Source organism: Mus caroli, unplaced genomic scaffold (assembly GCF_978045245.1).
Source record: "Mus caroli unplaced genomic scaffold, Mus_caroli_1 scaffold_1, whole genome shotgun sequence".
NCBI classification, from domain to species: domain Eukaryota; kingdom Metazoa; phylum Chordata; class Mammalia; order Rodentia; family Muridae; genus Mus; species Mus caroli.
In genome coordinates this window covers 161,633,165-161,657,002 of record NW_028227256.1, presented here as the reverse complement: position 1 = coordinate 161,657,002, position 23,838 = coordinate 161,633,165, and the positions used below count along the sequence as shown (strand labels likewise).

Here is a 23,838-nt window from a genome sequence, read left to right as displayed (position 1 = left end):
TGGTGATAAATACCAAAGCATTTCTATATAAGTGAAATGCACATTCACATATACAAATAATTGTATGTATATTGTATTTATACATTTTGTGTCAGCATAGTTCTATTTTGATGGATCTAGAAATTAACTTGGAATTATAAAGTTAATTTGGAGAGGCTTTAGCAGCAGATAGAACACAATAGACAGGACGTATAGTAAATTAAAATCAAGTCAGCAGAGTTGCAAAGACAGACTATTAAGGGCATGTAAGATAATGTAAAATAATCTGACACATATTAGTGTAGATTCATAAGAAGAGAGAATGGAGTCTTTAAAAAAAATTGACATAGTGCCTACATGTTTTTATAACTTAAAGGGTTTGTTTTGTTTTGTTTTTAGCTTTTGTATGTTAATACCATGAAGTGGTACTCTGTTTTTTTTTTTTTAAGATTTATTTATTTATTATTTATATGAGTACACTGCCGCTGTCTTCAGACACAGCAGAAGAGGGCATTAGATCTCATTATAGATGGTTGTGAGCCACCATGTGGTTGCTGGGAATTGAACTCAGGACCCCTGGAAGACCAGTCAGTGCTCTTACCCGCTGAGCCACCTCTCCAGCCTGAGGTGGTACTCTTTTATTTGTTGCGTTTATTTCAGTAATGAGAAAAACTCATGTTTAAGATGTGGTATTTTAGACTTTATCCTCTAAGTTTTTACTCGGAATATCTCTGAGGAAGAAACACAGAATCAGACAGACAATGATAGATGGAAAGAAATTGCTGAGACTCAGGAAGAGTTAACAGAAGGGCATGGACTAGTAGAAGATCCTTTCCTCGTGTTAGTTAAATTAGTCTCATGAGCTGGTTTTGGAGCATGCACGTGCAATGATGATGTGTGTGTCTGTGTGTATGGAGTTCAAAGGGCAATTTGCAGAGGAGTTTTCTCTTTCTTTCACCATATGGTGTTGGGGATCAAATGCAGGTCCTTGGGCCCAGATGCAGGTATCTTTATCCACTGAGCCATCTTGCTGGCCATAAAGTTCTATTGTAGTTCAGTACAAAACAAAGTGTAGCATAGTTCTGTGTACAGTGAAGAACTTTTTTCAGCTGTTAGTTTTCTCATCTAGAAATTGAGGTAATAGCGGCATCTGCTTTAGGATGTACAAAGTGCCTGATATGGTACACTCAGTTTCTTACCTCATGGGAACCTAGAAGACTTGTCTGTATGAAGTCACCAAAGAGCTGTATCCACATGACTTCCTCATTTTCATTCAGCTGGTTTTAGAACGCTAGAACTTTCAAGGAGTAAGAATACCAGTCAACTTTTCATATTGGACAAGTGTGTGTGTGTGTGTGTATGTATATATATATATATATATATATATATATATATATATATATATATGTGTGTGTGTGTGTGTGTGTGTGTGTGTGTGTATATATGTATATGCTACTATTAAAAATAGCACATGCTACTATTTTTCCCTATTTCAGTACAAAACAATCTCTCAGTTCTACATTCTTTTCTAGATATGCTCTCGTTTCTTATTACATTCCAATCTTTAGATGACTTCAGAGAGCTTCCTGTTCATTTGCTGTAGAGGAATTTTAATCCAGCAGCATGACTGCTCCGATCTAGATCTGTGTGACAGCTGGAATGTAACAAGCCTTTAGTACACCTCTTTAATCTTTCAGGCTGTAATTCTTTAGTACATACACACCATTAATCTTAAACAATGACATCTATTTGAGGGGCAAAGTGATAAATCAGAAAAAGATTTAACAAAATGAGTCAGAGATAGTATATGCCCAACTCTCCATGCCCAGTTCTCCATGCCCAACTCTGAGAAAAAAAGCTTATTTTCTAAAGAACATGCATGAAGAGAGAGTCAGTCTGCTCAGTCAGTCAAGAGACAGTGCAGTAGTTTGTCAGTCATTTGGGAGGCAGTGCAGTGCAGTGCAGTGCAGTGCAGTGCAGTGATGTTGAATTACTTCAGGACTTCATGCAGTTCAGTGCAGGTCAGCAGAGGTAATTGAAGCCAGAGGATAAGGAGCCAGAAGATTAGAACAAATGGCAGAGTTTGTTTCAGGCCAAGTAGAGCAAGTCAGTGAGAAGCCGAGAGAGGACAGATTGACTCAGGCAACTTTGTAAGAGCTTGAGCCGGGACAGCTGAGCTGAACCAGCCAGCCCGAGTTCAGAAAAAGAGAGCAGGGCTGAGCTTCAGTAGGAAGCCTCGGAGACAACAACTCAGGTGAACAAAATAACGTTTACAATTCTCCTTGATTATTTTTTCTTATAACATTTAGATGTACTATGTTGTAGTAGACCCCACAATTTATGAGGAATATATTAAAAAAAAACTACAGTTTTTACCAGAAAGATAAGTGGGACTGGTTTCTCTAGTTTGTTTTATTATATATACATATACTATACATAGTTTTAATAGGGTTTGTATGTAATAAGAACCACTATAATAGTATATTGTGCTAATTTTGTGAATTGGTCTGTCTGTATAAATATTTTACATTACTGTAGTTACCCTTTTGATGTGAGATGAGTGTGATGTGAATCATTGTGACATGGCTTTAGGCCACTGTATAAGTATCTTGAAAACTCGTACTGCCATACATACATCAGCAGTGGAGCTGATAACTGAGACGATGCCTAGTGACCCATGAGTGGCTAATATACACAGCAGAGCCATACTGGACAAGGGGATACCTCATCACAGTTGGGGTGGATCAGGACGGTGTGGAATTTTATCATGTTACTAAGAACAGCACACAGTCAAGAATTTTTTTCCTGCATGTTTTTCATTTAGTGTTTTTTAGACAATTGACTTTAGGAAACTAAAATCATATACGGGGAGACTCCTGTACAAGTTTATTTTTTTACTTACTGTCCCCTCGTTAAAATGTAAACCATGGAAAAGGCAGTGCTTTCTATATTCTGTTTAGCATTACAATAGTACTCTCCCCAAACAGTACATTCTGCTACGTGGACATTTAAACATTTGTGAAATAATGTACAAAAACATCATTTGATTGAGAAAGAAAATATCTACTCAGTAATTGTAGTTCATGTCTGTTTAATTTCATTACCTGTATTTTATTTTATTCATTCATTACTTATACATCTTAACAATCAAACATCTTGTTAACTGGTTACATGTCACAGAGGAAAGAATACAGGATTAAGGAGGTCAGATGAACAGAGCGAAACAGTTAATTAACTATAAATGAAAATTGCTTCTCTTTGTCACACTAGAAAGAATTCAGATATTTGTTGGGTGCATCCTTTTAAATATTATGTGTTAGACAGTTTGCTTATAATTGCCATGTTTTTACCATAATTAGTATCAAGTAATTGCAGAAATGTTGAGTATACATTTCATGTCATATAGGTTTTAGTTGAAGTTTAAACTCCATTACTGATATATTTCTATGAAAGTCTTTTTAAACTCCTTTACTTTTATATTGTTTCTTTCTTAAAAGCATTAGCTTCTAAGAAACAGCATTAATTTATAGTAAATTCAGCATTTACTAATCTTAAAACACCTATTTTACCTTATATTTATTTTAATTAAATTAATTTATTTCCTTTTGTTTGTTGGATATAGAGTCTGTACTCTGGCCGCAGAGTCTTCCTGCCTTGGCCTCCTGAATGTTGAAATTACAAGTGTGAGCTATTAAAAGCAATTTTCCATAGAAGTAACTAAGCCAGAATTTATCAGTCCTATCTTTTCACATAGATTTTACTACTTGATTTGTTATTTATGTTTACACTGTTTTCAGGACACCACCACCAAATGGTATTAACATACTTCAAAATAGTACTAGATTGCTCTAGGAAGTATTTTCTCTATAGAACTATAGCTGTTACTTAGTTTCTAGATCTTTATATCTTTATGTTATCAATTCAGTACTTTGAGATTTTTTTCCTATAAAATATGTACTTCACTTTCTTTTACTACTGTGACACGAGCTTGAAATACATCTATGTAAATCTATGGCTATTGAATGCATAAGGTTTTCCATCTTTACAGCAAGTTTTTAAGCCTCTATGCTGCCAAGACTTCCAAAGCCCAGCAGGAGGAAATAGCAGGCACTTTCCTTGTGCTACTGGACCCACTCATCAGTCAGCTGCTCAAATCCCAGCCTTTTGTGCAGGCAGTTTTGGCGAGTAAACTTGGTAAGCTTCAAAGTAGACTTAAGTCATCTCCTTTATTATGGCATGGCAAACACAGTTATTTCCCTTTAAGCAGTCACTATTTTGTGTTACAAATTTTATTTAAAATTTACTGTACTTTTATTGAAACATTATCATAAAGTCATACCTCTACTTTCTTTATATAAAACTATCACATTTCTGCTGAAAAATATTTTGGATATGTTGTTTACCAGTTTGTTTTATTGTAATGTGTGGCTTCCTTTCCGGAAAGCCCTGCCCTGTGAGCTGCAGCTCCCACAAGTCTTACTCCTGGTTGTCGCCATGGATAAGCTGCCCTCTCAGCCAGAGGACGTGCAGACCCTGTGGAGCACAGAGGATATGACTAGGTAACATTTGTTTATATCTAATCACACTACCAGGGGCTTAGGGATCTCTCTCTAACTTTTGAAATGGCCTGAATTTAAGATTTAGCTGACGTGTTGCTTGCATGTAATTCCTCCTCTGCAGGAAGAGGCACAAAAAGAGCTGTGATAAGATACTGCACAGTGAGTGTCTCCTGGAGAATGTCACTTGTCTTCCCCCTCTTTCCCAGCACTGTAGTCTGGGCACTTATTTGTTACTACATGGATTATTGCTATGCTCCTGATTCTTCATCCTTTCCCTTGGGTGGTCTGCTTAGTCTATTTATGCAAACTGGGATGACCAAAAAGTAATCTTTAAACTTTAAAATTTTGTAACCTGTTTGATCAACTTTGATACCCTACTCTTTTATTTAATAAAAATATATATGATATTTTTGTTACTTGAGAATTTCATACATGCATACAATATATTTTGATCATATTTACCCACACATTTCACCCATAAATTTCCCTACCTTCCCACTCATTCCCAACTTAGTGTCCTTGTGTATTTTTATAACCCACTACATCCAGTTTATCCTAGCCATATCCTCTTGGGTGTTTGGCCATCAAGTGGAATATGATTGACTAATCACACTCCAAAAGTAAACTGACTCTCACTCTGTCAGAAGACATCTGCTGTCAGTGTCTCCTCAGGAGCAGGGACCTGTGAGTTACCGCATGCACGCACACACCCCTCCCATGCAAGGGACTAAATTGGTCTTTTAATTAATTAATTAATTAATTAATTAATTAATTAATTAATTAATACATACCTGACTGTTTTCCTCTCTCTCCCCCCCAGTCTTTCCCCCTACCCCTCCTCCCTTCCCATACATTCATCCTTCCTTTATTTTCAGAAAGGGGAGGCCGCCCATTTATCAACCAGCCTTGTATCCATTTGTCTACATATTTCATGATGTCATTTGTTTGTTTGTTTGTTTGTTTTGAAATTAATAACATCTACAATTTATTTAGAAATGAATAAAATCTACAACTTATTTGGAAATGAAATTTTGTAAGGGAAAAACATGGAGTCTGGCACAGTATTTAATACCAAGAACTTACAATTAGAACTATATATAATGTCTAAGAAAATACTTAAGCCTACATGCCCAGTAGATTTCAGAATTTAGACCTCACATATATGTTCTAAAAAAAATTTTGCAACCAGTCAAAATAATGATGTGATAGTAAGAGTCCTCTTAGCAAAGGTGCCGTGGTAACTGGCTATGTGTAAAAAATGTTGTTATGTCATCTTCTACCTCACATGGCATATCTGAATTAGTTTAAGAAAGATAATAATCCCAAATATAGAGCTTAAACTAGGAATGATAAGAAATCCTCACAGAAACGAGTCCAGATTAAAAGATGTTTGAGGCACTGACATTTTCTAAGATGGGTTTCATGTAAATGTAAAATTAAGTTGATTCCTAATGGAATCCAGGGCACTGCAAGCTTTAGGTGAGCACACTAACCCTGAGCAGCGTCCCAGCCCACAAATTAAAGCATTTGCTCTGTAGGGAAGAGTTTAGAAGATGGTAAAATGAGCCGCCAGCTTCGAGCTAGCCTTTGCAAAGCACACATCCTCTCATAGCTGTATCAGACAATAAATCACAAAATACAGAGAAGACATGAGTGACAGGTACAATTCAGGAATAGAATTATGAGTGAAAAGAATGTTTGACAGTACATATAATTAGAATGGCTAAATGACAGGAGCCTGATACAGCTGTCTCCTGAGAGGCTCTGCCAGATTCTGACCAATACAGATGCAGATACCTACTGCCAATCATCGGACTGAGCACAGGGGACCCCAATGGAGGAGTTAAGGGAAGGACTAAAGGAGCTGAAGGGGCCTTATCTGGCATCAATGGGAGGGGAGGCCCTTGGTCCTGTGAAGGCTCAATGCCCCAGTGTTGAGGAATGCTAGAGTGATAAGGCGGGAGTGGGTAGTTGGGTGGGGGAGCACCCTCATAGAAGCAGGGTAAGTGGGGATGGGATAGGGGGTTTGCAGAGGGGAAACCAGGAAAGAGGATAACTCTTGAAATGTAAATACATAAAAATTTTTAAAAAGTTCAAACAACAACAACAACAAAAAAAACCCTATCAAATTGTTATATTATTTTATGGTCCTGTCGACAAAGATGTCATTGTTTTTAATAGCTGAGTAATAATTCCACTGTGTAATGTACCACATTTTCTTTTTCCATTCTTTGATGCACATCTAAGTTGTTTCTAGGTTCTGGCTATTATGAATAAAGCTGCTAGGAACATGGTTGAGCAAGTGTATGTATGCTCAACTAGTAGTTGGTTGAGCAAGTGTATGTATGCTCAACTTGTAGTATGGTGGAGTGTTCTTTGGGTCTGTGTGCAGGAGTGGTATAGCTGCGTCCTGAGGTAGATCTAGTTCCAGTTTTCTGAGAAGACACTAAATTGGTTTCCAAAGTGACTGTAAAGCTTGCACTCTGACCAGCAATGGAGGAGTGCTTCCCTTGCTCCACATCCTCACCAGCATGAACTGTTGCTTGAGTTTCTGATCTTAGCTGAAGAGAGAATGTCAGAGTCGTTTTGATTGGCATTTCTCTGATGGCCAAGGACACTGAACATTTCTTTAAGAACTTATCAGCCATTTGAGACTCTTCTGTTGTGAATTCTGTCTTTAGATTTGTACCCCATTTTAAAAACTGGATTATTTGGTTTGTTGGTGTTTAGTTTCATATCAGCCCTTTATTGGGTATGAGGTTGGTGAAGATTTTCTCCCAATCTGTAGGCTGCTGTCTTGACATTTTGATGGTTTCCTTTTTTTAATTGAAGCTTTTCAGTTTCTTTTTTGTTTGTTTTTGTTTTTTTGTTTTTGTTTTTTTTTTTTTTGTTTTTCCGAGACAGGGTTTCTCTGTGTAGCCCTGCCTGTCCTAGAACTCACTCTGTAGACCAGGCTGGCCTTGAACTCAGAAATCCGGCTGCCTCTGCCTCCCAAGTGCTGGGATTAAAGGCGTGTGGCACCACTGCCCGGCGAAGCTTTTCAGTTTCATAAGATCTTACGTATTAATTTACTGTCCGAGCTGTTGATGTTTGGGTCTTCTCTTCAGGAAGTTGTCTCCTGTGCAGTGTATTCAACACTGTATCCCACCTTCTCTTCTGTCAGGGTTATGGATTTATGTTGAGGTCTTTGATCCAATTGAATTTGAGTCTTGTGGAGGGTGATAAATATGGATCTATTTGCATTCATCTCCACATAGACATCGTTAGACCAGCACCATTTGTTGAATGTGCTTTCTCTTTTCCACTGTCTAAGTTTGGCTTCTTTGTTAAACATTAAGTGCCCTAAATGTGTGGATTACTTTTAGGTCTTCTGTTCTCTTCCTAAGATGACATGTCCATTTTGAAAAAAGTTATTCAAGAAAATTTTTGAAAGTTTTTGGCAGTAAATATATTTTATTTTCAATGTCTGTGTACATAATGCACATTATTACTGATTTTTATCTTTGACACTGTGATTCTCTAAAGTAGCTGTATAGATGACATTATTTTACTTACTATTCACTGACTTCTGTTAGTGCTGGACTCAGTGTTCTTAATTTCCTGCAGGATGTCCATACTGAAAGCCATTTTCTACAATTTTGGGCAGTGTTCTGGTGAACTCTCTCTGCCTACTCATTTACAAGGAGTGAAGGGTAAAGGACAAGCTGGGGTGCCTGTCACTTTGTATCAGCATGTTTGTGTTCATCTGTGTGCATTTGTGGCTTCTTTTCATCCCTCATTGTTTCCTGAGCTGGTAAGTATGCTGCACACTTGATAACATACAGTTTACACTTAGAGTTAGTGACTAGTGTAAACCCCAGTCACCTCAACTTGTACATTGTGTCCTTTGTTCATTTGTGCATTAAGAGCTATTCTTGATTCATATAATACTAGATACACTATTTAGCTAAAATACTTGATAAAACATTTTGCAATTTACACAGGGAGGCATAAGAAGATCCTGTGAGAAGTAGAGAATATGAGAAGGGGTTATTACCTAATATGCTAGCTATGTTTCTGTTGCTATAATAAAAAGAAACAAGAAACGAAGAGTTTATTTTGGTTTAAAGAACTGTTAACACAGAGAGTCCATATAATGGCGGGAGGCATGGCATTAGGTGGCTAGAGCAGGAAGCTGAGAGATCACATCTCAACCTCACACAGGAAACAAAGCTCTTTGACAGTGGAGCAAGTCTGTGAACTCTCAGTGTCTCTCTCCAGTGATGTACTTTATCCAACAAGGCTTCATGTCCTAAAAGTGCCATAACCTCCCTTGACTGTCTCTAACTGCCAGCCAAGTGTGTAAATACCTGAGCCTGTGGGACGGTTTCATTCAAATCACCGGGCCTTCTCAAAAAGTAAATAGTAACATGCAGTGCTTGGTCTGCTAGAGATGGTTTTATTTGTAATGGAATTACATTGGTAGAGAGACTGAAAATATTTTAGGAAAAACTGTCCTGTTGCTTGAAAGCTTTTAGAGGTGGACTTTGTGGATTACAAGGACTGAGTGAGCACACTTAAAACTAGTCTGTTCCCCTCAGCTTAACACAGTGAGTAGCATATATTAGGTGCTCAACAGATAAAGAAATGGCACTGTAGTTCTTTTAGAGTATTATGTAGAACATGTAGGGGGCTCCCCCCGAGGAGCTTATTACAATATGATAGTGCTTCCGGAGTTAGTGTGAGAAATATGATGTTTGTATTTCATGAGTAATAAATTGATTTTTTTTTTGTTTGTTTTTTCCATAGGATGCTGCTCTATTGAATGCTGTGCTAAGTACCAATATGAGTACCTCTTTGTTAGCTATGGATGTGTGGTGCTTCCTTGCTCGGTAAAATCTCTCAGAATTGGATTGGGGTTGTGGTAGTGACCAACAATAAATACTTCTAAGTTCATAGAAAAGTTGTTTTAATCTTTTAATAAGACTTTAAAAATGATTAGATTTCATGTCACTAAGTTTGGAAACATGTGTCTTTGTTTTGTTTTTTGTTTTTTTATATGTACAAAGTGAATGCTGGGGCAGTTCTGTATAGTATAATGTTCTTTTGGTGATGGATATCCAGTTTGAACATGCCTAATCTGAAGTCCAATATGTCTAAAATCCAAAATTTTGAGCACTAATGGTTAACAGTGAAAAGTTACATTCCTTGAAACTATTTAACTTCATATATAAATATGTGTGTGTGTGTGTATGTGTATATATAGAGAGATTTATTTATTTATTATTAGATATTTTCTTTATATACATTTCAAATGCTATCCTGAAAGTTCCCTATACCTTTCCTCCTCCTTGAAGCTATTTAACTTCTAAGAGTACTAGAAATATTAAATAAATAATTACCTTCAAGTTATATATGTAGCCAATTATAAAAGATAAGTCTAAATATTCTAAAATATGATAAATCTAAATTCTAAAACACTTCTGGTATAAGACAGTTCAGATCCTTTATCTGAACTGTAATAGTTCACATGTCCTCACTAGAGTGTTTCTTTCTCCTTGTTCTTCTGCCTAATGTCACAGATATGGGACTGCTAAACTTGGTGCACACCATGTCACCCTAGTGGCTCATCTGGTAAGTAGAAATAAATGGCCTAAAACACTCATTTTGTATATTTTCTTTGGAGATAGAATATTTTTTGGATGTTAATAAAAATGGTAGAAATAATAGCTAAATTTAATGCTAATTATTATTAAAAGCTAATTTAATGCAATGCTAATACAAAAATGTAAAAATCCCAGTGTATAAAGTATAGAAATTTTCTCATTTTCAGACTTTTAGAGTTCCGCTCTTTGTTGGGGCAAAAAAAAAAAAAAAAAAAAAAAGACTAGTTCAATTGAAAAAAAATGTGTTTAAAATATAATGTAAAGTGAAAGAGAAAATGTTGTGATGTTGATAGCTAAGTGCTCATCTCTTTAATGTAACTGAGGTCTCCTATGATTTTGTTATATTTTAGTCAGAATGGTGTGAAAGGGATTCAGTGATTATGATCAGTGATGTTAGGAAAAGAAATTAGGGTTGTCATCGAGTACAAGCATACATGGACTTAATGGTTTTTATCTTTTTAAAAAGATGTATGTATATGAGTACATATATACATATGTTTTATGTATATGAATATGATATCTTCATGCATACCAGAAGAGGGCATCAGATCCATTACAGATGGTTGTGAGCCACCTTGTGGTTGCCGGGCATTGAACTCAGGACCTCTGGAAGACCAGCCAGTACTCTTAACTGCTGAGCCATCTCTATAGCCCTGTTTTTTAATCTTTAATGGTGACTTTTTTTTTATTACAAGATGTGTTCTGTATGAAGTGCTTATGACCATTTGTCATTGCTTTTATCCCTTGCCTTTGATATGGTCATCTCTGCACTCATCCACCCTTTGTTTCCTAGTAGTTACTGTGTCATACATTTCTGCATTTTCTTTTAATGATCGTATACTCCAGTGATGAGTAGCAGAACCTGAACAGCAGACATTCCTACCTCTGTAGTTCACACCCTTGTATTGGGAACCCTGACACATCTGTACAAGAGAGTGATCTCTTATATGTTTTATATCTTAACTCTTTGTTACTTATTTTTTAGATTATATGTGTCTGTGAATATATGGGAGGTAAATGCATATTTCCACAAAAGCCAGAAATATCACATCCTTCAAAGCTGAATTAAAGGCAGTTTTCAAGTGGCCTGATCTAGTTTCTGGAAACCAAATTTGGGTCCTCTCCAAATTCTTACTGCTGGGCCAACTCTCCAGTTCCTCTTATTTTGTAGTTTTTGAGACCAAACTCTCTTATTTAGACTAGGCTGACCATAAACAAGGTGTTCTTACCTCAGCCTCCTGAGGGCTAGGATTACCTTAGAGATGCTAGCTCAGCTCTCTCTCTACAGGACTGTGCTTATTAGATCTTTAAAAATTACAAAAATTACTTTGAGTAGCATGAACATACCAAGTTATCAGAGTGGTAATTGCAATGTTTTAATGTTACAGTGTTCCTTCTCATTAAAGCAACCAAATTTCTTTGAAGCAAAATAGTTTAAAAGAGTAGCCCTAAGTTAAAATTTCAAATTAGCTGTAATTCTCTCTCTCAGAAAGAATCATTAGTATTTTGACATATAATTGTGTCTTACAAACGGATTCTCTAGTTTTAAATAATTTTCTTGTTTCTCTCCCATCTTTCTAGATTAAATCTTGCCCTGGAAAATGTGTTCAGCTTACCAACCTCTCCATACTGTTGAAGCGCCTCTTTTTCTTCATGGCGCCACCCCATCAGGCAAGGACATTGTCTGTGTCAGTGTTTCAGTCAGCTGAGAGAATGCAGTGCAGATCCCCTACTCCTTACGCTGTTTAAATGTAATGTAGCTGGAACATAAATTAACATTGATGCTTTGGTAGTTAATTTTAGGTCTGTATAGACGTTGATATTCCTGTTTCAGGTTACAGATAATCTATTAAGTCTTCCTTGAATACCTTTTCTTTTTCTTTTCTTATTATGTTTAATGTACTTATGTGAGCTAGCTTTGTATCTTTTCTTTAATTTATTTATTCTGTTACTCTTTGAATGATGCATCTTAGCTTTTCAGAGTAATTAAAATTGATTTTTAAGGAAAATTGCAAGTATGATGAGCCTCAGTTGCTCCACGTCCTGAAGTCACCAAGCTTTACTGTGATTGAGATTCCTGTCTCAAGGACTTGAGTAGCCTTGTACAGTCTTATAGATGGGCACCATTTGAGGTCCAGTAGCAGGTGTGTGTGTGTGTGTGTGTGTGTGTGTGTGTGTGTGTGTGTGAGTGAGTTTAAAAATAAGTTTCTGGATCTGATCAAATGCAGTGGTGAGTGAATAGGCTCTGCAATTTGCTTTTGTTGTTAAGCTCTAACTGTGATTCCAACATGGAGTCAAACTTGGAACCCACTAGGTACATGAACAAAATTTGCCCATGAAGCCTTTTGGCCTTAGCTTATATTCCAAGTTAGTATTAAATTAATAATAAATGATTAACACATATCAGATTGGATATGCTTTACTAAAAGCTGACACATGCTGAGATGTGTTTCTGCTTCCATGGGGAGAAAAACAGTTGAATATGTATTATAACTTGGTACTTTCACTTTACTTGATAGCTGATTGCAGGGGGAGGTAACCTTTTGTGCACATACTAACAATTATGTGTTATAGTTTCGCTTCTGCTGCTGTGATAAAAGACTGACAAAAAGCAACTTTAAGGAAGAGAACATTGATTTGGCTGAAATTCCAGATAAAAGTTCATCATTGCATGGAGGTCAAGGCAGGAAATTCAGACAGTTAGTCATATCCCATCCATAGTCAGGGTCAGAGAGAAAGGAATGCATGCATGCTTGTTCTTAGCGCAGTTTTCCACTCTCAGGATTCCCTGCCTCCCTCAGGTGTGATGCGTTTCATAGTAAGCTGGATTTGTCCATATCAGTAACTTAATTAAGACAACCCCCACAGGCAAATCTAACCCTAATTGAGACTCTCTGCCCAGCTAATTCTGGATGGTGTTAAGTCGGCAGTTAAAGGTAACCATCACATTATGCTACTGTTTTTCTGTAAGGTAGAAAAGTACTACATTTCCCCTTTAAGACCACAGGAGTACTTCCCTTCTTATTTTAAGGCGAAATCTAACTTCTCTGCATAATGTCTCCTTACACCTCATACTTCTTGTTTAAAGTACCAGCTCTAGCAGGTTTCAATAGTTAAAATGGTGTTTCAAACTTAGGCTAGAGTCCTGGACTTTTGTTTTGTTTTTTTAAAGACAGGGTTTTTCTGTGTAGCTCTAGATGTCCCAAACTTAGCTCTATAGACTTGGCTGGCTTCAGACTCACAGAGATCCACCTACCTCTCTCTCCCTAGTGCCTGGGTAAAAGGTGTGTACAACCACTTGAAGTCTTAAGTGATCATTCGTAGAACACCTTTAAATTTTTTTTTATTGTGTAGGACGTTATTAAATGTCATTTATTTTTTAAAAGGGGACCCATTCGTTGATTCATTCAACTTTTATTCTAAGGAAGAATGGTTCTTGAACTGCTTTCTCTGGTCAGCCAAACCATGGCCTCACTGATGCTGTTTAGTTTTCTGCTGAAGGTGCTTATTTCTGCTTATTAAGCACCTTTAGCTCTTGAGGAACCCATTTTCCACCAGTCCTCTGTCACAGTGGTTGACCACACAATCTCTTGCCTGTTTTGTCAGTTAAATATTTGCTGCAAATGAAATAGAGTTCATATATAATACAATACAAAGGTCCGACTATCAAGTTTCATGAATTGCTTTGGGCTTAGAAGGGATTTTTTGTTTTGTTTTGTATAGTTTTTGATGTACGAGAAGTTTTCATATATTTAGTGAAGTTTAGATACTATAAATTGAATTATCTTATCTCTTTAAAAAAATACACTAGTGTACTTTTTGAATTGGGTTCTACAAATTTAGCAACTACATACATTATTTTTTCAACCAAAATCTAACTAAATAACATAAATAATCTAAATAGATTATTGTTTTGTACTTTGGGTTTCTGTTTTTATTCTGTCTTCTTGACATCTATTTTAACAGAACAGCATTGCTCTTTTGGTAACATAATAAGCACTTTAGACTGTATTTTAATGGACAAACAGATTTACCAAACAACCATTTTTAAATTTTGTTTTCTTTTGTAGCTTCCTTTTGGAAAACTAACTTAGTATGTCCTCTGAGGCAGAGCTGAGCCAGTTAGTCCATTTGAAAAGTGGACCTATGATCTTGGCTTGATGTTCTCAAATGTAGTAAGCTAAGATAAAAGCCAGGAGAGCCGTGAATTACTTTTGTCACTTGGGATACTAGTTTGACTTAATTATATAAGGTGGTGGATGAGTACTTAGGATATAGCAGATCTAATGGGTTGAAAAAGGATAATATCATTTCATTATTATTAACACTCCTTTTGTATCACAAATTTTGTATCATACTTCATTTAAGCATGACTTTTTCATTTTGGAAACAAATACAGTAGCAATAAAAATAGTCATGCTTGTTTATGTTATGTTGGTCTTGTGCCAGTGATCTTCCTGTGCATTTAAGAAGCACATTTAAAAAAAAAAATGTTAGCCGGCCTTTAATCCCAGCACTCGGGAGGCAGAGGCAGGCGGATTTCTGAGTTCGAGGCCAGCCTGGTCTACAAAGTGAGTGCCAGGACAACCAGGGCTACATAGAGAAACCCTGTCTCGAAAAACCAAAAAAAAAAAAAATGTTGGTTGAGACAGGATCTTAGTATGTGGCCCTGAATTCACTGTGTAGACTAGGGCAGTCTGCAAACTTGTAGAGATCCTTATGCCTCTGCCTCCTGAATGTGTGTACATACCACCACTCCTGACATAAATGTTGAAGTTAATATTTAGATCTCGTATGTTCAGTCATCCATTAGTCTGAAGATTTTTATGTTTTTCTCAACTTATTTTAGGTGGAATTCATCCAGAAATTTTCTCCAAAAGAAGCAGACAACTTGCATTTGTGGCAGTATATTTCCCTCCAGGCGTTCGCTGCTGATCTCAAGAAGCCAGTTGCATGTGAATTGGTCAGAGTGTGCACAGCTCAGTGCAGGAAGTGGTTGAGCAGCACTCGTACTCTGGCAGAGCTTGACTCTCTGGTGAGAGAGTTTGACTAGTTAGCAGTTTACTGAGCACATTTTAAGTACTAGCTACAGTCTCTGTGTATGTGCTCTCTCTCAACACGTAGCAACATTTTTAGATCTGTACAATATAACAGGATCTTTGAGAATATTATATCGATTAACGTAAATTGTATTGTTGAGTGGGAAGATACGTTTGGAAAGCATGTCTGCACCTCATTTACCATTTCTGCTCGCATCTGTCTGGAGGAAGCAAATCTGATTCACTCCTTCCTCCTCAGACAGCGAGACTCTCATTACTGCATAGCCCAGGGTAGCTGTGAACTCAGCATCTTAACCTCGTCTCCTTAGTGCTAGATGATAGGTGTGTAGGATTATAGCCAGCTTAGACATACTTCTTTTATTTGATAAAGTACAATATGTATTTTATAGAAACCTGTTCTGAGCCTCTATGAATCTGTCTATTTGCTTCCTCATACAACACAACCAGAGATTCATCTATAAGTAGAAAATATATGAATTTTTATGATGTACTAGATACAGTTGAACTTTCCACTTCAATCTTCATTTGCTTATTTCATTAATTCAACAAATACACTTTGTGTGCTTTTAGGGAGTATGTTTTTTTTTTTTTAGTCATTGAGGGATAGATACAACAGGAAACAATTAAGACCTTCTATTATATATATATATAATAACCGCTATATTAAATACCTCTTTATGGTAAGTGTGCAAAATTTAACAGAGATAAAGTATACTCTAGGACTTGAAGGCTTGCTTTGAATTTTTGATTAGAGGCTGCTCAAGGCATATGTTTTCATACTGAGTTGTTCTCCTATACTGTTGTAAAATGGCAGTTGGCCATAATTATTAAGGTAGTTTAAAACATTTACATAAAACCAAAGAAGTTGTTTTCTTTTTTTTGGTGTAGCTTTATTTTACATGAGTGGGCTAATGTGTCATGTGTATTTAATGTGCACTAGTTTCTAATTTTTCAGCAAACTCAGTCAGTAGACTCTCAATATTTACACATTAGGTGTGTAAAGTAAAAGCACTAATTTTCTTTTCTTTTCCGCCTTAAACAATGCTCCAAACTCCCTGTATGTATTTATTTGTAAAGGGAAATGTATTAATCTTGAATGAGATGCTATAGGGCAATTGCAGTATGAATGTTGACATTGAGGTACAGGGCTCAAGTCACTGCAACTGATGATCAGATTCCAGGGTGGCCTTCACCCTAGACACCACCCAGACTTCAGTGCAAGTCAGAAAGAGAGCTGAGCATTTGTAGATGCAAGAGTAAATCCAGAAAACGGTTGTTTTCAGTTTCAAATTCTAGACTGTATTTCTCTCGTCTCGTCTCGTCTCGTCTCGTCTCGTCTCGTCTCGTCTCGTCTCGTCTCCTCAAGGGCTACAAGGGCTACACAGAGAAACCCTGTCTTGAAATACCAAAAAGAAAAGAGAAGAGAAGACGAGACGAGAGAAATACAGTCTAGAATTTGAAACTGAAAACAACCGTTTTCTGGATTCTGGCTCCCCTCCCCTCCCCTCCCCTCCCCTCCCCTCCCCTCCCCTCCCCTCCCCTCCCCTCCCCTCCTCCTCTTCTCTTCTCTTCTCTTCTCTTCTCTTCTCTTCTCTTCTCTTCTCTTCTCTTCTCTTCTCTTCTCTTCTCTTCTCTTCTCTTCTCTTCTCTTTTCTTTTTGGTATTTCAAGACAGGGTTTCTCTGTGTAGCCCTAGCTGTCCTGGAACTCACTCTGTAGACCAGGCTGGCCTTGAACTCAGAAATCTGCCTGCCTCTGCTTCCCAAGACAGTGTATTCGTAAGTACTTTATTTGCTTACAAAATGTAGTGTTTTTGTAGCATCTCATGGTAAAAACACCAAAAATAATAAAAATCTAGTAACCTATATAAATTTCTGGGTACACAGTGTGAAAAGAAAATACAGCTTTCTATTGATGAATATTTTAAGTCAGGCTTGCTCATTGTGTGTTAAGCTTCTATTGCTGTTGCAAACACAATGACTAAAAGCAGCGTGGGGAGGAAAGAGTTTATTTCAGCTTAAAGTCCATTATAAAGGGACTTCAGGGCAGGCACTCAAGGCAGGAGCTAAAGCAGAAAGCTGTGGAGGAGTGCTCTTACTGGCTTCCTCCCCATCATTTACTCAGCTACAGTCAGGACCACTTGCTCATGGGTGGTACCTAATGGGCTGCTCCTAGTGGGTGGAGTCCTCCCCCACCAGTAACCAGTCAAGAAAATGCTCTACATGCTTGCTTACAGATAATCTGATGGAGGCATAGTTTTAATTGAGGTTCCCAGGTTATGTCAAGTTGACAAAACAACAAAAACAAACTAAAAAAGCCACAACAACAGAAAAATAGGACATCGCAGGTACAGGACCTAGTAAAAATCAATACTGTTGTTATTTTAAATGACAGTTTCAAAATAGTCTGTGTGAGTTGTTATAAAATATTGTAAGCAACTCATACAATGTCTACAATTGGGCCCCTGGTCCATTAGACTAGATTTGTAAACTCAAACTATCCTCTTTTCTCCTCATTTAGAACACAGCACTTTCTGTTTTACTTACTGTCTTCAGTTCTGCTGGAGAAGCTTTGGATAGTAGACAACTAACTGCAGTTACTGAAGTTTTGGGTCAGCTTTGGACGTTTATAAATGTTGAACAGGTAAGGAAACTACTTAGTTCTCTAAAAACTACAGAATATCGACAAGAGAATATTGCCATGTCTCTGTAGACGAATTTTTCTAATTTCTTGAGGTGATGTATAAAAGTTATGATTAGAACTCACTCAATTGTGTTATCTCTTAGGTAGTTGTTGTGTATGTGTGTGGGAATAAAGGAGTGTCTGTGTGTGCTCTTGTGCGTGTGTGGAGGCTAGAGGCTGACATTGGGCATCTTCTTTACTAGGCTGCACCTTATTTTTTGAGATAGGATCTTTCATTGAACCTGGAGCTCCATTGAGCTGTGTTTGTTATCCCTCTCCCCCAAACACTGGTTTCAGATGAGGCAGGCCTGCCTCACTCAGCTGTTGTGTGGGTGCTGAGGGCCTCAGCTCGAGCATCAGGCGGTTACTGACTGAGCCATCTGCTTAGGCCCTTTCAGGCAGGTTAATTGTTTGTTTGGTTTTGAAGTGTGTGATAAAATATTAATAGCAGTCCTTACCAAAGTGTCAGTCACAGCCCATCTCCCTATGTTTATGAACTTGCGGGACTCTTTACAAGAGTAAGGTTTGTTTTGTAGTTTCCCCTGTGTTGGATTAATGTCTATATGATTTTGAGGTTTTTTTAAATAAAGCAATGCAGAGAGGAGCGAGTCAACTTAAGAGTGGAGGGACTAGGGAGTGGATATAGCTAATCTGGATTCCTCTAGGAAGTACAAGGGTAGGAAATCAAGTGATCCTAGGCGAAAATTAGAACATGTGCCCTACTTACTGTTGTAAATTTAGATTTCTCATTTTAAAGACCAGAATACAATGTATGTTTTCTCTGGCTGAACATGTGACCTCTGGCAAGCTGAGAGCCAAACCCAGACTTTGAGGAAGTAATAGAAATTATTTTGCAAATAATGGCTTTTTTTTTGAGGTTCAAGTTTCCTAGAGAACCATGCACCATGAGCAAAAACACCTGGAAGGGGAAAGATTCCATTTTACATCTTAGAGCCAGGAAAGTCAGGGCGGGAGCTCAGGACAAGAGCCCAGTTGAATTCCAAGCTAATGCAGAAGCCATGGAGGAGTGATGTTTACTGGCTTGCTCCTTATGGTCAGCCTGCTTTCTTACAGCACTCAGGACCACCTGCCCAGGGGTGTCACTGCCCACAGAGAACTAGGCCCTCCCACATTGATAGTTTTTTTTGTTTGTTTGTTTGTTTGTTTTTCAGAAAATGCCCTACAGTTTTTCTCTACAGGCAATCTGATGGAGACATTTTCCTAATTGAAGTCCTTCCCAAAATAACTAGCTTGTGACAAGTTGATGAAAAGTCTTACATCATGCAATTTTAATTCTTACCAAAATTACTTTTGTTTCTTGTTGAAGATAATCAGTCAGCCCTATGTTCAACAGGCATTTAGCCTTTTACTTCAACTGCTGGCGTTTTTCATCCAAACTGTAGATCTGCAGCTGATAAGTCAGGTAAGATAGTGGTCAAGTTGGTTCTTTGTTTACTTACTGTTTGTTTATGAGCCTGCAGTGATTTATCTTGTTTGCTTGTAACCCCTTTCTCCCTTTCTTCCTCCTTCCTTCCTTCTTTCCTTCTTTCCTTCCTCTTCCTTCTTCTTCTTCCTTCTTTCTTCTTCTTTCTTATTCTTCCTTCTTCTTCCTTCTTTCTTCTTTCTTTTCTTTCTTCTTTCTTCCTTCTTCCTTCTTTCTTCTTTCTTCTTTTTTAAATGACACTAAGTTTTATGGAGCCCAGACTGTTCTCAAACTCATTATTAAGCAGAGGATGCTATTGAACTAACTTCTCATCCCCTGGCCTTGATCTTTAGAAGAGTGTGGCACCACCCCAAATTTTTTATGCAGTGCTGGGGATTGAATCTAGGGCTTTGTGCATCCTGGGCAAGCATTCTGCCAGCCAAGCTACATCTCCTGTGCCTGGAATGTTTTCCTCATAAACTGAGTGGATCCATGTCACTTGTTTTCATCAGGGTTGTTACCTAGTGTCTCTCTTCCTTCCATTACTGTTCCTTCTACTTGGCTATATCCTGGCTACTTAGCCGCCACCCAAAATTCAGACTGCTTAGTGGGAAAGCACACATGAGTTGGAGGCAAAGGACAGTGGGGAGAAGAAATGCTGACAGTTGTCACCGGATACTCTTGGCTTGGAGACCAGCTGTTGCTGTTGTGGATTGTCTCCTCCCCAGCCCACACAAGCACACCTTGGCAGTGGTTCCGCTTATAATAGCTCTCTGTTGTCTTTGTCTTTTCAGGTTGTAAATGTCCTGACCTTGGTGATTAAACTAGAGCCTCCCGACCACGTCTCTTTGGCAGTGCTGGATTTTATATCATCTCTGGGAAAACTTTATATATCTCAAACTATCCGGGTAATACATTCTTTTAACAAAAACACGAAATGTAAAAGCAAAATCTCTGCAGTGAATAGGGAAATTTTAGGGCTCTGATTTTGTTGTTGTTATGTTTTTGGGACAGGGTCTCCCTGTATAGCCTAACCTGATCCAGAACCTGAGATAATTCCCTTGCTTCAGCCTCCTTCAGTGCTGTGACTGGTATGAGATACACTGGGTGTAGATTTTAATTTCTAAAATCTTTTGAGTTTACTAACGAAGTTGTGGGGAAAACAGCTTTCTGATAGGAAGGGCAGTTGTAGGAACATTACATTTCAAGTCACTTTCTTTTAAAAAATGAGTTGTCATACAAATAATTTCTCAAGTATATCTAAAATATTCTGTTGTTCCCAATATCTAAGGGAAAAAGTCACTCATGCCTTAATATGCAGTAGTGTCTAGGGGGGAAATCTAGTAATTACAGTTTTGTGTCCATATGTTCACAAAACAGCATTTATTTCAAAAGACAACAACTATATTGCAAAATAAGTGTAGCTGACAAATGTGTATTCTACTTCCAAAATTATATTCTAGTGGCTTAGGGGAAGACTCCTACCAAATTTTAAAACCTTCTAATGAAAATAAATTCTCCTAAACTGGGAGCTTTGCCTTAAGGTGGTAATAAAATCTCAGTATTTCTAGGTTCTTGGCTTTGCTTTACCTTCAAGGGGAGACTATAAAAAGAGCTCCCCGGTGGGACCTTTCTATGTCCAGAAAGTACAAGATAGTATTTCAGTACACGTGGAAAACAATCCTTGAATTTCTGGTTTACAAGAAAAAGACACTAAATCATGTGTTTCCTGTAAACTTGTTTAATGAGATATACGTAGATGCAGGAAGCTGACCGAAATACCAGCTTATATTTGAGTTGTCAAACTTTGGTGGAATGGCTTTCAAGGCAGCCTAAACTGGTTTCAAATTTGCAATCCTATTTCAGCCTCCAGAATGCTGCACTTGCACATATGTACTTTTTATTATAAAGGAGTTTATTCGAGAATGCTGGCTTGTTCCTGCACCTGCTATAGATGGTACATGGCTGCAAATGCTCTCGTCAGAAATAGCAGTGCCTCATAGACTTGGCAGGGTGAGGGCAAGTCCTGAAGAAATGTTTGCGACTCATGAGCATATGCCACACTGAAAGCCATAAGACAGGTACCTGCTGTAGCAGCTGTTTTAACCCTGATGCTGTGATAACTTAAATCCCAGTCTCGGCCCCCTGCAGCAGTTGACAGCAAAGTCCAGGTACATGAGATGTTTAGTGGTGATGAGTGCTACGGAAAAAAAAAAAAATTAAGCAGAAGTGGGGCCAGTGTGGGGGCATAGTTCCCAATGGGGATAAAGTCGGGAAGCCCTTACTACAGTGACAGTAAGTATAAGTCTGAAGGGGAAGGAGAAAGCCATGCACTCTCTCTGGAAGAGTTTTGAGCAGGGGACAGATAACAAGTGCAAAGCCTTGTAGGCAGGAGCATGCCTAGTTGCTCAGGGTATCTAGTATAGCAATGGGCAGGGATGCTTTGCAGCTCATTGTAAACCTGGTTATACCCTGAAGGAAATTGGAAGTTATTAGGATTTGAGCAAGGAAATAGGACATAATGTGTCCCAAGAGTTGACAATATCCTGTATTGAAGTTGTTTTTCTCCAGCCAAGTTTGGTTCTCTTCATAGGACAAGGTGCTGCCCAACTTGTCTTATATTCTTACTTCACTGATCGTCAACAAGAATTGGTTGCTAGAGCAACATACTTTGGAGGCATTTACTCAGTTTGCTGAGGTAAGATCAATTTATCATATTGATCTTTATATTTTAATATTTCTAATACAACATTCAAAAACACTGATGCACTTTTCAGTCTCAGGTGTGACGTTTCCTGCTGAGGAGGTATTAGTAACCATGTTTACCAGGCCTTGTCACGAGGCCTAGGGAAATAAACTCACTTCTCCAGGCTCTTTGCTCAGCAAGGATTAAGTGTTCAGCATTGGCTATCTGACTCAGACACTGCCTTCAGCAGCACTGGGGGATTAGGACTTTAAGTGAAAACCCTCAGCTCGGTTCTAGAGAGGTGACCTCCCTCTTGTGAGGTCAAATCCTTAAAAAAAAAAAAAAAAAAAAAAAATTGGAAATGCTTCTATGCTGTCCCAGTTTTGTGCAGCCATGCCTTTGGTTTAAGAGTGACTCAGGTAATTAAACCTTGCTTTACTAAGTATATAGGAGCTGAAATTACATTAGAGGTCAAGGCTCTGTTGAACTATGAGTGTACTGCCTTTGAGAACCCTTAGTTACTACTTTATATACTTTTATAAGTTTTCAGTTAAGGCAAAACAAGTTGCTGAACTATAATCTGTCTTATTTACTGATATTTTAATAGGGAACAAAGCATGAAGAGATAGTTCCACAGTGTCTCGGTTCTGAAGAAATCAAGAACAAAGTTGTATCCTTTTTGGAGAAGGTATTTATTATTTATATGTAAGGTAGATGTTTTATTCAAATTACATACTTGTAAATTATATACTTTCTTCTTGGTACTGGGGTTTGAACTAGGGCTTTGCATATGATAAGTGCTTTGCCACTAAGCTATAACTCCAGACTTAAACTAAAGGGTGTTTTGCATAGTGCTAATCCACATAGGCTAAATATCCCTAATCTAGAGTACTCCAAAGCCTGATACTTCGAACCACCAATGTGAGGAAAAAACTTTGTATTTTACCCTCTCAGGGATGTTATATGAATTTCATGCTCATTCTGGATCCTACCCCACAGTATCTGATTGTCTATTGGAGAATTCAGGAGCGTTTTGTATAAATGCAAAAGGAAACAGAGTCTGTATGACTCAGCTGAGAGAGATCACTTTAAGTCACTGTATCTCTGCATTTGAGACATAATAGTATTGTGTTATAATATAATATATAATACCTTGGCAATATAATACCTTGGCAATAAAATGAAAGCATGGATCCCTAACATCATTGATCATAATTAACCACACATGACTACAAGGCCGAGGATCTTGGTTTCTGTTACATTTTAGTTATGATCATAGATAGGATCTCACTATGTAGCCTTGGCTTTTTGTTTTTTCAGATTTCCCCCCCTCTCTGCCTCCTCAGTTCTGGGATTAAGGATGTACTACTATACTCAGCTAAAGTAGATTTGTACAGCTGTTGAGTAAACACCTAGTCAGTGTGTTCATCTGCTAGATTTCATATCACTTGCTATCTAGTAGAGAATGTAATGTGCTCTTTGGTGCTCTTTGGCAGACAGAATCTGTAGATGAAGCTGAGGTTGCCACAGTGGACAACGTGAAACAGGAGAAAGGCACTTGCTGGGAACCTGTTGCTAAGGTGACTGTAGAAGAAGTGAAGAGGTCAGCTTTTCAGGTATGGGCTGCTTTTAAGCATGTACTGGTCAAACAAGGGAATCTGCCCTCATTACTGATAAACTAGTTTGATTCTTGTCCTCATGTTGAATTTCAAATAAAATGTAGACAGGTAAAATTCTTACTTTATGGTAGTTGTACATCAAAAACCATACACTTTCCCCAAAATGTTACCAACACAGACAAGAAC

At 37.8% G+C, this 23,838-nt stretch overlaps 1 protein-coding gene across 2 annotated transcripts in view; it reads left to right on the top strand.

Annotated features, from left to right (window-relative positions):
* The window catches only part of Firrm (FIGNL1 interacting regulator of recombination and mitosis), a 44,240-nt gene that overhangs the window by 19,187 nt on the left and 1,215 nt on the right, over positions 1-23,838 (top strand). For both annotated transcript variants that reach the window (XM_021158161.3, XM_085842549.1), the window contains 13 exons: positions 4,028-4,173; positions 4,424-4,538; positions 8,145-8,331; positions 9,327-9,409; positions 10,100-10,151; positions 11,765-11,854; positions 15,033-15,218; positions 17,763-17,885; positions 19,252-19,347; positions 20,142-20,255; positions 21,941-22,045; positions 22,641-22,721; positions 23,530-23,649. In XM_021158161.3, the coding sequence (XP_021013820.1) occupies positions 4,028-4,173; positions 4,424-4,538; positions 8,145-8,331; positions 9,327-9,409; positions 10,100-10,151; positions 11,765-11,854; positions 15,033-15,218; positions 17,763-17,885; positions 19,252-19,347; positions 20,142-20,255; positions 21,941-22,045; positions 22,641-22,721; positions 23,530-23,649 (1,498 nt within the window). The remainder of the gene's footprint in view (positions 1-4,027; positions 4,174-4,423; positions 4,539-8,144; positions 8,332-9,326; positions 9,410-10,099; positions 10,152-11,764; positions 11,855-15,032; positions 15,219-17,762; positions 17,886-19,251; positions 19,348-20,141; positions 20,256-21,940; positions 22,046-22,640; positions 22,722-23,529; positions 23,650-23,838) is intronic.